Source organism: Primulina huaijiensis, chromosome 14 (genome assembly GCF_012295235.1).
Source record: "Primulina huaijiensis isolate GDHJ02 chromosome 14, ASM1229523v2, whole genome shotgun sequence".
NCBI classification, from domain to species: Eukaryota; Viridiplantae; Streptophyta; class Magnoliopsida; order Lamiales; family Gesneriaceae; genus Primulina; species Primulina huaijiensis.
The window spans coordinates 5,474,623-5,486,459 of record NC_133319.1 but is presented as its reverse complement, the minus strand read 5'-3'; the positions used below and the strand labels follow the sequence as shown (position 1 = coordinate 5,486,459).

At 33.0% G+C, this 11,837-nt stretch overlaps 1 protein-coding gene across 2 annotated transcripts; it reads left to right on the top strand.

Annotated features, from left to right (window-relative positions):
- The first annotated feature begins 4,990 nt into the window (after positions 1–4,990).
- On the top strand, positions 4,991–10,325 carry LOC140957031 (transcription factor LHW-like). 2 transcript variants are annotated; one of them, XM_073414079.1, is made up of 10 exons: positions 4,991–5,967; positions 6,765–6,989; positions 7,083–7,164; positions 7,329–7,370; positions 7,468–7,527; positions 7,618–9,018; positions 9,134–9,235; positions 9,318–9,464; positions 9,548–9,673; positions 9,751–10,325. In XM_073414079.1, exons 1-10 carry the CDS (start codon positions 5,873–5,875, stop codon positions 9,904–9,906), a joined length of 2,436 nt encoding a protein of 811 aa, XP_073270180.1. In that variant the 5' UTR covers positions 4,991–5,872; the 3' UTR covers positions 9,907–10,325. The 2 variants fall into 2 exon arrangements, with proteins under 2 accessions (XP_073270180.1, XP_073270181.1); XM_073414080.1 differs by having other exon boundaries at positions 4,993–5,967; positions 9,324–9,464.
- The last annotated feature ends 1,512 nt before the right edge of the window (positions 10,326–11,837 follow it).

The following is an 11,837-nucleotide window of genomic DNA, read 5'->3' as shown; positions in this document are numbered from 1 at the left end:
AGTATTATTTTTCATTTCAAGTATAGATCAGGTCGGCTCGTCTTACGAATATAACTTTGTGAAATCGTCTCTCTAATATAGTATACTTTAATAACAGAATGACTGTTAAATGTGAAAAAAACAGATAATTACCTGATTATGATCGTGTAATTAATATAAAAAAAATAATGAAATCCAAAATATTATTGTGAAAGTGGAGACATAATGAAAACTAAAATGAAAGAAAATTAAGAATGTCAAGATTATCAAGCTCTATGTCCCATTTTGGCGTATCTCGATCCAATGTGATTCCAAATTTTGTTGCCTTTTTTAATCAAAATTATTTGCAATGTCATCATCCGTTTGTCTGCAAGCACTAGCTTAGTTGTTGTGTAATATTTATAATTTTTAATTTAATTTATCATCAAATAATGAAGCATACTAAATTAAATTTCATGAATTTATTAAATGTATCTTTTGTAATAAATATTAACACGAAGATGTTATATTGAACCCAACAAACAAAATCAAGGAAAAAATGAAGTTCACTACAACTCAAGAATCGAATGCTTTGACATAGATCTAAACCCGCTTCATCTTCTTTTCTTATTTTCACGATATACATCGACGAATATTCAAATATATGGAAAACCGAAAAATTTTATAAAATATTTTGTGATTTATCTGATATCAAAGTCTCGAATTTGAAACTTCGATTTCGATTTCAATTTGGATATCAGTTTGTAACTCTAGAAAAAAAACAAAAAAGAAGTGAGCAATCCTCAAACTTGAGACCGTTTACTCTGACCCTGATAGTATATTTGTCCCTAAACTCGGGTCCTACCAGCCTGCTAGTCGGAGGTACGTACTCCCATTGGTTGTGAAATCATATTCCAAAGTTCACCGGGTTGGCTATATTCATTGTATTACACGTGGACCAATCAAAATCCATCATCCAAAATTCAAAAATATTATTACAGACAAAAAGAGTATCTAACACTTGAGGAAAATTTTCAAATGTAAATGGAGAGAGAATCATTCTCTTTACTAGATTTAATATTTTTTTAGTACAAAATATTCACTTTTTCGGATAAAAAAAATAAATTATAAAATGGGGTTTCCCAAAATATAAAAAAAAATTATTTTTTTTAAAAAAAATAGGGAAAGCTTTCGAGTATGTGACAATGAGTAAGGTTAAATAAAGTAGTAACAAAACCGAAAAGGTGCACTAACTCATGTGCATCCAACTACGGATCCATCTTTTTATGCTTCCTCGGTTTATTTATTTATTTATTTATTTATTATTATTATTATTATTATTATTATTATTATTATTAAATATATAAAGTTAACAAATTTAATATAAATTTATTTAAGTTATATTCATTTGATTAATCGTAAATATTAAAGAAAGAAGAAAGTGATTGTTTCGAGTCGATAAAAAGTTAAGAGGGCAACAACTGGTCTTTGTCAGTTAATCACAGTCACAGCATACTGTAATTTTAAGTAAGGTAGGCTCGAATAATCAACGTTATTATTACCTATTTAATTATTTTTTTAAAATGTAAAATGTCCCCGCCTATTCATTTATTTGAACGAAGATAAAATAATTTTATCAGTATCGAGAACGCGTTATAGTCCATATGACACTAAAGTTTTAAGTTTGGAACGAATTTCTAATATGAGATTCAGTTACAACAAAAATCTCTGCAACACAATTAAAAAGATTAATAATAATAAAAAAAAAAAGAAATCGTCCTAGAGCGCAATGCCTGAGAATGGAAACTCATAATGCCCTACAGATATATTAAAATGAAATAAAGTTTGAATAAAAGAAGACCTAAATTTGGGACTCGAAAATGTAACACACTTGCATCAAGTGCCTTCAGACATCAGGCATTTACCATTCAGAAAATGCATAGGTAGGAATAGAGTTTGGGGGGGGGGGGGGGGGGGGAACTTTATGGGCTCAAAGCAATCTTGAATCTCCCAAGAAAAATACACAATTACACTACAAGAATTATACCCTTATATATATATATATATTAGTAAAATGCTTGAATTAGTACAATTGCGCATCTAATCATTTGGGAGTAAAAGGGCCGAAGAATATCATCATTAACGTGGAGAGTCCTTATGATACTAATTTTATATAAAAATTTAGGAAGTAATAATATTCTACAGTATTTGCGACTTTTCAAGTTTCCATCATACATAATAATTCTATGCATGTATTGGAATTTAAAAAACACAGATTCACAGGTTATATATATATATATAAAATAATTATTATTATTATTGGATTAAACAAACTATATATGACTTTTGAGTTAATGTACATTTTAAAAAGATTTAAGTTACACAGTCACTATTAACTATAAATTTTGGTAAATGACAAGCTCGGTCCTATAATTAGTATCAGAGTCAAGATGAAGTGTATGATTCTCACTAATGATAAAGAGTGTGATTATTTGGAAGAAGATTGTTGAGTGCGATAATTGTACCTATTGGGTAGAGCAATCGAAACACGACGATTGAGCTACTGTTCGATTTAAAAGATTTGAACTACATCGTTACCACTAATTACAGTTTTTTGTAAAACAACTAGAGTGTTCGATGCTAGAGAAGCTATTTTTAACAACATTTATTCGATATATGTATCAAACTTGATAGATTGGGCTGTTGATCATAAACATACAAGAAATTAATATATTGTGTGTATCAGAAGTTAATGTTGTGCTCTGGTGTTGTTAACACGAGCACACAACATGCAGCGAAAATTAATTATTTAACACACAATTACAACTTGAATAAATAGAGATCATATTTAAATTATGCACAAGTATTTGTACTTGTGTAATGCCTCATTGCCAAAATTCACTAGAAAAATATGTAATCGTTTTGCGCAAAAATAATATTAGTAAGAATAACAAAATCAAATCTTTTGACACTCCAAAGAAGTAAAATGCATCAAAATAAGAACTAGATGCTTAAACTGTAGTTGCTTAAAAACAATAAAAGAACACTATTCGATCAACACTCTGCGTCAGTGTTGTTCTCCACGTGTCTTCAAGACCAATCAGCAACACGGCATAGACGTGAGTCGATCACTCAAATGCTTCAGCACGAATATTGTCTCGAACTCTGAACGTCGTGTACGTTCAACGAAAAACACCAGCAACTGTGTAAAAGTCCCTCTCCGAAGTCATCAGCTCTTCTCTCAATATTCTATATATATAGATTTTCATATCTTGACATAATTATATTTCCATAAGAATAAAATCCTACAAACATGGAAACAAGATTTTATTATAAATAAAACTTTATTCAAATCTAAGATATTATATCTTAGGGATAAATACCAAATCATGTAGGATAAATATTAAGATTCAAGTCAAATTAGTCTAGAAATGTAAAACTTTTATTTTTCAATTTAAATAAAGATCAAAGATTAATTATGAATAAAATATTCCTTTCAAAACTCACAATTTGCTTACTAGATTTATAAAATTATATATGAAATATTAGTTGTATTTAAATTAAAGGGTGAATAACTAACGCTCACCGTCGACGTATCCCAACGCATAAGATTTTGAAGTAATTAAATTAAAAAAAAAAATTAATTAGTCGAGTCCACGAGTTTATGAGAACGACATACGAAGTTTACTTATATTTATATAAAAAAAATTACATCTTAATCTTTTAATCGAATATCACTTGAATATTATTTTCATAATGCATGAATTTGCTCAACTATAGATTTATTTAAAAAAAGTCAATTTACTACCAAACATATGACAAGGAAAATAAAAAATAAAAACCATCACCCTAAGGGAAAAAAACGAAAAAACTATCATTTTGCAATAAAAACAAAATCTAGTTTAATAAAAAATTTGGGAATCCAATTGACTTTCAAAATCTATTTTAAATTTATTTAGTTAACCAACCCCAGAAATAAAATAAAATGAGTACGTTTTTTGTGAGACGATGTCACGAATTTTTATCTGTGAGACGGGTCAATCCTACCGATATTCACAATAAAAAATATACTTTAGTATAAAAATTAATACTATTAGTATAAAAAATAGTATTTTTTATGGATAACTTAAATAAAAAAATTCGACCCATGAAATTAATTCGTGAGACTATCTCATAAAAATTTTTGTGAAATAAAATATATATCAGAATTATTTTTTAAAGAAAAAAAAAGTAAACGAAGTGACAAAAGATTAGCGTCATTGTCCAGTGTTTCGTGGTCCTGACCCGACAGAGATCCTGCGGTGGAGATAGACTCCTGTTTTTCAAGATATGTGCCTTCTCGTAATTTTGAGCAAAGAACGAGGGTACAACTGGGAATTCTACGTCAAGACACCAACTTCCACCGTTGGGCAATAACCCTTTTTCCCCAGAGTACAACCTCTGAATTCTTCATAAGATGGAAAAATTGGAAATAGCATTGTGGGTCAATTGGACAACTAAAAATTCTTATTCCTCTTTGCTTCACTAAAAATTCTTATTCCTCTTTGCTTCGAACCATATTCCGTACTACCAGGTATTGTAACATTTATTACGTTTCAACAACATTATCAATATTTTATTTTTAAGATATAAGACAACACATAAGTAGATAAACTATAAGTCATCGATCTTACATTTATATAGATCGGAACGACGCAACTTGGTTATATTGATTAGAAGTTGTAATGTTTTCAACAAATGGAATAAACATATTCATTTGAATGAATTAAATTTGGGTGAATATCAAGCTTATTCAGGTTTGATTTAGATATATTTATTAATAATTATGATTACGATCAATTTCAAATTCGTTAATTATATGCTACATTTGCATATAAATTTAGGAGATAGGAGGACTCACACTCGGACTCGAATCATTACAAGAAGACTATCTGTCTATTCATTTTGAGTTTTAAATTCAGCTTTTGGGGTTATAATTTAAAGAAAAAAGTTCTTGACTGAACCAATTCCAAGATTCTTTGTTCAGTCCCAAAACACACACACAAAAAATTCTGACTGCCCCTCCCCGACCCCCTTCTCCCTGAAATTAGTTGAAAATCAACAGGAAAAAATCCGACAAAAACACACCCCACACAACCCACCTCCCACCAGTGGCAGCCATGGAAATTCCTCACAAACTCCAGGCCCGTTTTCGTCACCCAAATCTCTCATTGATCAATCATCACGGCGCATTTTAGCCCACTCCCACCGATCCCATCCATCACCCTCACCTGTAGTCAAGTAGTGTAACAAAAGCAAAAGCAGTACACAGACATCATTCATTCATACACGTAGTTTACATACACTCACTTCGCCCCAGAAAGAAACTTATATTATATCCCTCCAACTAAACTTGCATAAAGCTCCGATCTTTGCTTCTACACTTGAAATGTTGTACAAAACTCACATTTCATCTGTTATTTGAAGATGGGAAAACTCATTCTCGTGGTTAACTGCGAGCTTAAAGCTTGTGGGATAGTGTAGGATCCGCCAAAGGATCTCCAACTTGCGGCGGTCCTTCTTACACTTCAATAACCTTCTTTCTTTTTTCAACGCTCCTCCATTTTCAGAGGAATGGGTTGCAAGAGCATGATAATAGGGGATTTGGGACCGGAGAGGAAAGGGAGCGGTGGGTTGAGAACACAACAGGCTGGGCGTGCGTCTTGCAGAGGAAGCTAGACTAATATATCGTGGAAAGAGAAAAGGAAAAGGAATGAAAATGGTCTCGTTCTAAGGGGAATAGTTCGATATTCCTTTGTCCTCTCAGTTCTAATTTGAATCTCGCGGTACATTTTCTTCTATAGATAAATTCAAGAATATTCAAATATTCTGCTGTTCGTTGGCGCATGTTGCTGCTTTTTTAAGTTGTTATAGCATGGGGTACCTGTTGAAAGAGGCTTTGAAGACTCTCTGTGGAGTCAACCAGTGGTCTTATGCAGTTTTCTGGAAGTTTGGTTACCAAAACCCCAAGTAAGTTTGTCAAAATCAAGCCTTGTTTTAATATTTTTTGCAGGATTTGAAGGGAGGAAAAACAACCTTTCTCTCCCCTCCTTGCAACTTTGCAGCCTCTGTTTCTTTGAACATAAACTTATATTTCATTATTGAATTTTATTTGGTGATTATTATAAATTTTATTACGAATGGAGGCATTTTAATATACTCCATTTCCAGTTGCCTTTGATTACTTTGGATGCAACAATGCTGTGTTTTCTTGAAATTTTGCGCTTAAGGTGATAAAAAGATGAGATCCACATGTTCTTTTTCCCTTCATCTAAAGAGCGAGCCAAGTGCAACCCAACAAATTGTGGTCAAATTTAATGACAACAGTATGATGCTTGATCCGTAATTATGTGTTTTAACTACTTGTCATATACAGTTAAAGAATCCCAATTCAGCGGTAATCAAGATTTTGATTTGACATTTTACAGATTTATTTCGGTACGCTTGTCGTTTTTCTCTCTTTGTGATCAGATAACTTTCGTTTTCTAACTTTGGACTTTTGTGGTTGGTCCATTCAATTTGTCCAGGGGAATCTTAGTAAAGGCTACAAATATATTTGTTTTAATATCATGAAAAAAACCTTTCAACTGTTATGATTTCCTGTTTAAGAATTTGTTCGTTTCTGATAGTGTCCTTGTCTGCACCAATTTTCTAGCTCCCTGGATCATGTTTCCCTTTCTGAACATTTTCAGTTTTCACCACGAGTTCATTTGGTGTTTATATGATATTCTAAAAGTTTTAAAATGCTAATAAAATTCGATTTACAGGCTTTTAATTTGGGAAGAATGTTATTATGAAATGGATTCGAATTGGAGACATCCGTGGATTGTTTCGGGAAACAAGAATCTGGAAAACGTTTTCCAAGATTTCGGTAATTCTTGGGTTTCAGAGGAAAATGGCAATTTGCCTTCTGGTGTGCAATCACAGGACACTGTTCAATTGCTAGTAAACAAGATGATGATGGAAAATCATATTAATATCGTAGGCAAAGGGTAAATAAATCTAATATTGTGCATTACTTGTGCTGGGATTACAATAAGATTCTCTAAACATACTCAGATACTAGCCTGATTTTGTTTTTCCAGATTAGTTGGAAGAGTTGCATTTACTGGTAACCATCAGTGGATACTATCTGAGAATTATTATGGAGAGTCCAATCCGCCAGAGGTATAATATCGGCTCAGTTTTGCTTGTTATAAGCTAAAACATTCAATGTGCAATTACCATGTTAACTTTGGAATACTGTTTATTCTTCATGGGGTTTCTAGTACCGAGTGTTTTGCTGTAGCCATCATAGGAATAATCACCTTTATCTTTTTGTGGCCTTCTAGGTTGTGAAAGAGGTGTGCCAACAATTATCAACTGGCATTAAGGTATCAAGATTAAGTTTTTGTCACAGTTGATCTTTTAATTTTTGTTGCCGTTATTTTATCCTTTAGCCAATTTTCTTTTTTTCCTTTTGTTGAACAGACGATTGTCGTTATTCCTGTTCTTCCTCATGGTGTTGTTCAGTTTGGATCCTACTTGTCGGTATGTCCTTTCCATTTGATTATTTCCATATAACTTTCACGATCTTAAAAACTTGACTTCCTAAAATGAATGTTTTGTGTACTGTCTCAGATATCGGAGAACATGGGATTTATTAACAACGTAACATCGCTAGTTCTTCAGCTGGGAAACATACCTGGCACCTTACTGTCTGACAATTATGCATCAAAAGAACTTGGCCCGAAACTCGGGGGCCCAGCATGTCTTGGAAATTCTACTCCTCGTGACCTGTCTTTCGAATCAGATACAATCAATGCCTCTTCTTTCGTTACTGACAGCCTAAACTATGTTGGTAGCTCGATTCCGGTTATTCCCTCAAATACACAAATGTGGAGGAACCAACATACTTCTCTTCATGTCTCAAGTCCCTCTTTTGATTTACCTTCTGGCAGTTCATCTTTAGCAATTCAAAATACGAAAACTATATCATTAATAGGTTATGGTTCAGATGGAAACAGGGCTGGTAATGAAAATATTTCTTCCAAGTGTTCAGCTTCGAGTGGGCATAGAAATGTGAATTCGTCTAAAATGGAGTCTTCTTTCTCTGTTTCTGTCGACAATTTGATGGCAAATTCGTTACTGGGTTATAGCTCTGTAAACCAACCTCATCACTTGGACAAGAAGTGTGCACAAAGTGAGTTCTTTGCTTGTAACGAAGAAATTGGACAAAACATAAGTAGAATCAGTGATAATTCCCTACCTCAAAACAGTAAGCATCTGAATATGAGTTATTCTGCGAATGATTCCAAGTACGATGATCCATGTGCTCAATTTCAATCAGGAGACGATTTGTTTGATATTTTGGGTGCAGACTTTAAGAATAAAATGTTCCGTAGTTGCTGGAGTAGTTGTATGAGCAATGAATCGAGCCCAAATAATCATATATCCGGTAACAATAATATTTGTTCCAAGAGTTTGGGTTCTTCGGAAGCATATGGTACTAGCCAAGGAAACTCGGATAGTGTGATTTTCTCGACTGGCACTGACCATCTTTTGGATGCTGTTGTCTCTAATGTTACACCTACTCTGACACAATGCACAAATGATAGTGTTTCTTGCAGGACATCATCGACAAATACAGGCACCTCTTCTGCACCAAATGGTTCACTTCTTCCCTATGGGCGGTTTGACCGGGTGAAGGGAGAATTATTTGGTGTTCCGAAATATTTGGCAAAGGCAGGAGCAATGAGTTCTTGTTCATTGAGAACCTTGTCTTCCAAGGAAGAGAAGGGGACATATTCCCCGAGTAGTTCAATTTATGGATCGCAAATAAGTTCCTGGATTGAAAAGGATCAAAACACAAAGCAGGATAACAGCGTGTCTACTGGATGTTCCAAGAAACCGAGTGAAACTAGCAAAACAAATCGTAAGAGGCTTAAACCAGGAGAAAACCCAAGACCCAGGCCAAAAGATCGCCAAATGATCCAAGATCGTGTCAAGGAGTTGAGGGAGCTTGTCCCAAATGGTGCAAAGGTAATATTTCCTGTTTGAGAGTCCATTTTTTCTGATTTTCTTTCTGTGTAAAGTTTGGCCGACCTTTTATTTAACTTGTTGTACATGTTTTATACTCCCATTGTTGTGTTAACAGTGCAGCATTGATTCTCTTCTGGAACGGACCATCAAACACATGCTTTTCTTGCAAAGTGTCGCCAAACATGCAGATAAACTGAAGCAAACTGGAGAATCCAAGGTGCGAACACAAGATTCCGGGCTTCTTGTTGGTATGGACATTTTTTTGATGAACTGATGTTCTTGTGCTCATCTTATTTAAGTTTCAGTTGATTGGCAAGGATGGCAATTTGCTTCTGAAAGAAAACTTTGAAGGAGGAGCGACATGGGCCTATGAAATAGGCTTGCAATCCATGGTCTGTCCTATTATAGTCGAGGATCTAAATCAACCCCGTCAAATGCTCGTGGAGGTAATAACAGCCGTCTTTTGATGTTCTTCCCTAAACCATAAACCATCGCATTAATATTAAGCTCAAAGATGTTTGTGCGACAGATGCTTTGTGAAGAAAGTGGTTTATTTTTGGAAATAGCTGACATAATTAGAGGACTGGGATTAACCATTTTGAAAGGGGTCATGGAAACTCGTAATGACAAGATTTGGGCTCGGTTTGCTGTTGAGGTACGCCTTCGTTATGAACAGTGAAAGTAACAATCAATTGCTTCTCTCATTACATTACACGTCCTTTGTGGCAACAGGCTAACAAGGACGTCACGAGGATGGAAATCTTCATCTCATTGGTCCACCTGCTTGAGCAAAGTGCAAAAGATGTCCCACAAGACAAGAAAATGGTCCAACAATTTCACCAAACCGCCACTCTTCCAGTGACTGGTATATCCGATATTACACACTGATCAAATCCGTGATTAGTGACTTGGTCTGGATGTTTTAAGAGCGAGCAAGCTCAAAGCTTGCTATGACTAAGACTTCCAGCTGAAATCACATGGGCATTATGATGGAAACACGACGCATTATCTTCCTTGATCAAAGCTGTATGTTTCTGATGTTCGCTTTCCAGCTGTGATTTTATCTATCCATCGGACAAGTTCAAGGGCTGTTCGATTATGAAAACCGGATACGGGTGAAGTCCTGTTTTCTACTTGCAGTTGTTTCAGGGCCTTGTAATCTATAGAAATTGTGCGCAATGATATTAGCCAGGGAGACTGGTTGGTTTTGTATATTTGCTTGTTTAATTTACAGTTGTTTCTTTGTTTGTTTCAGATCTTTGGATTTGGCTACTTTCAAATTATGGCAGTTCTTGTTTTATTACCCTTGCCTGGCCTGGTTTACCAAAGTCCAAGCTTTTTATTAGGACATGATACATTACTAGCTAGTTGTCTGAGCCAAATCGAGTTCAAGTTTTGATCCCCGAGCTCGACTTGATCTTGACCTGATGCTTGAAATAATCGAGCTCAAGCTGATTATGATTCAACTAATTTTTATTAGATTGAACTAAAGCTTGAATTATTATTAATTATTTTTATTTTTATAAAATTTATTATTATAGCTAAAATATATGATCATGATGAAAGTAAGGATAAAACAGTAGTTGCCAAAAACTTTTTAAAAATAAAAAGAATATGAGATAATAGAATCTTGAGTTTAACTCAAAAAGATGCTCGAGTTTGGCCCCCACTCTAAAGTTGAGTTTTAATGGGAATTTTGATTCTTTTCTGTATGTTATACATTATGATATATCTCAGTAAATATGATAATCATAACAATACGTAATATATATTTTTTAAAATTCAGTTTGATAAATTTTGAGGGTGTGCAGCTTAAAAACACCTTACAAACTCTCAAAATTTCTTGGCAATTTTTTTTTAAAAAGTAATAATAATTAATAGTGCTAATAATAATATTATTATTAATAGAGTAGGAAATATTTTGGTACATGAATTATTGATAAATTCGTATATAAATTATTGTAAATGACTCAATTAATATATGATTCAACTAAAAAATCAGTTTTATCTTTATATTAAATTTCTTTTAAGTCTAATTAATATTATTAAGTTTACACATGTTTATTTCCAAGATAGTTTTATTGACTGAAATTGNAATTTAATTAAATATCAAAACAATTCACTTATGATTCTTAAAAATTGATAATAATATTTTGGTAAATAAATGAATATTCTTCTGGACACACTCACCCCCATTATTCTTTTGTCCAATCTGAAATTTCCATTTATGTTCCTTCAAATAAAGAAATAGAGAGATGTATTATCTAATAAATGTTATTTTTGTTATTTTATTAAAAAGTTAATAAGAAAACACTATACCTTAAAAAAATTTCACTTTTTCACTTTTATTTTCAAACACGTCCTATTTGTTGTGAAAAAATAAAAATTTACGGTAAAAAGTAAAAATCTCAAACTCTCAAAATTATCACACTACACACTTTATAATATTTTTCTCTCAACTCAATTGTGATTTTCTTCAAAAATGAGAGATCTATTTATAGAAAATTTTTACTAATAATCCAAAAATAAATTACATCATTACATTCATCATCACACACAAATTTCAATATTCAACACCTAATTTTACCTAATCTTCAACATTCAAATATTCAACATTCAATATTCAAATATTCAAAAATATTAATTTTCAACACTCCCCCTTGTGATGATGATCATAATGATTGTCTTCATTACGTGTTTTTATACTGCCTCGTTAAAAACCTTACTAGGAAAAACCCATTGGGATAAAAACCATAGTAAGGGAAAAAGAGTGCAGTCACGTAAACTCCCCCTCATGTTGACACGAACAATTCTTCACA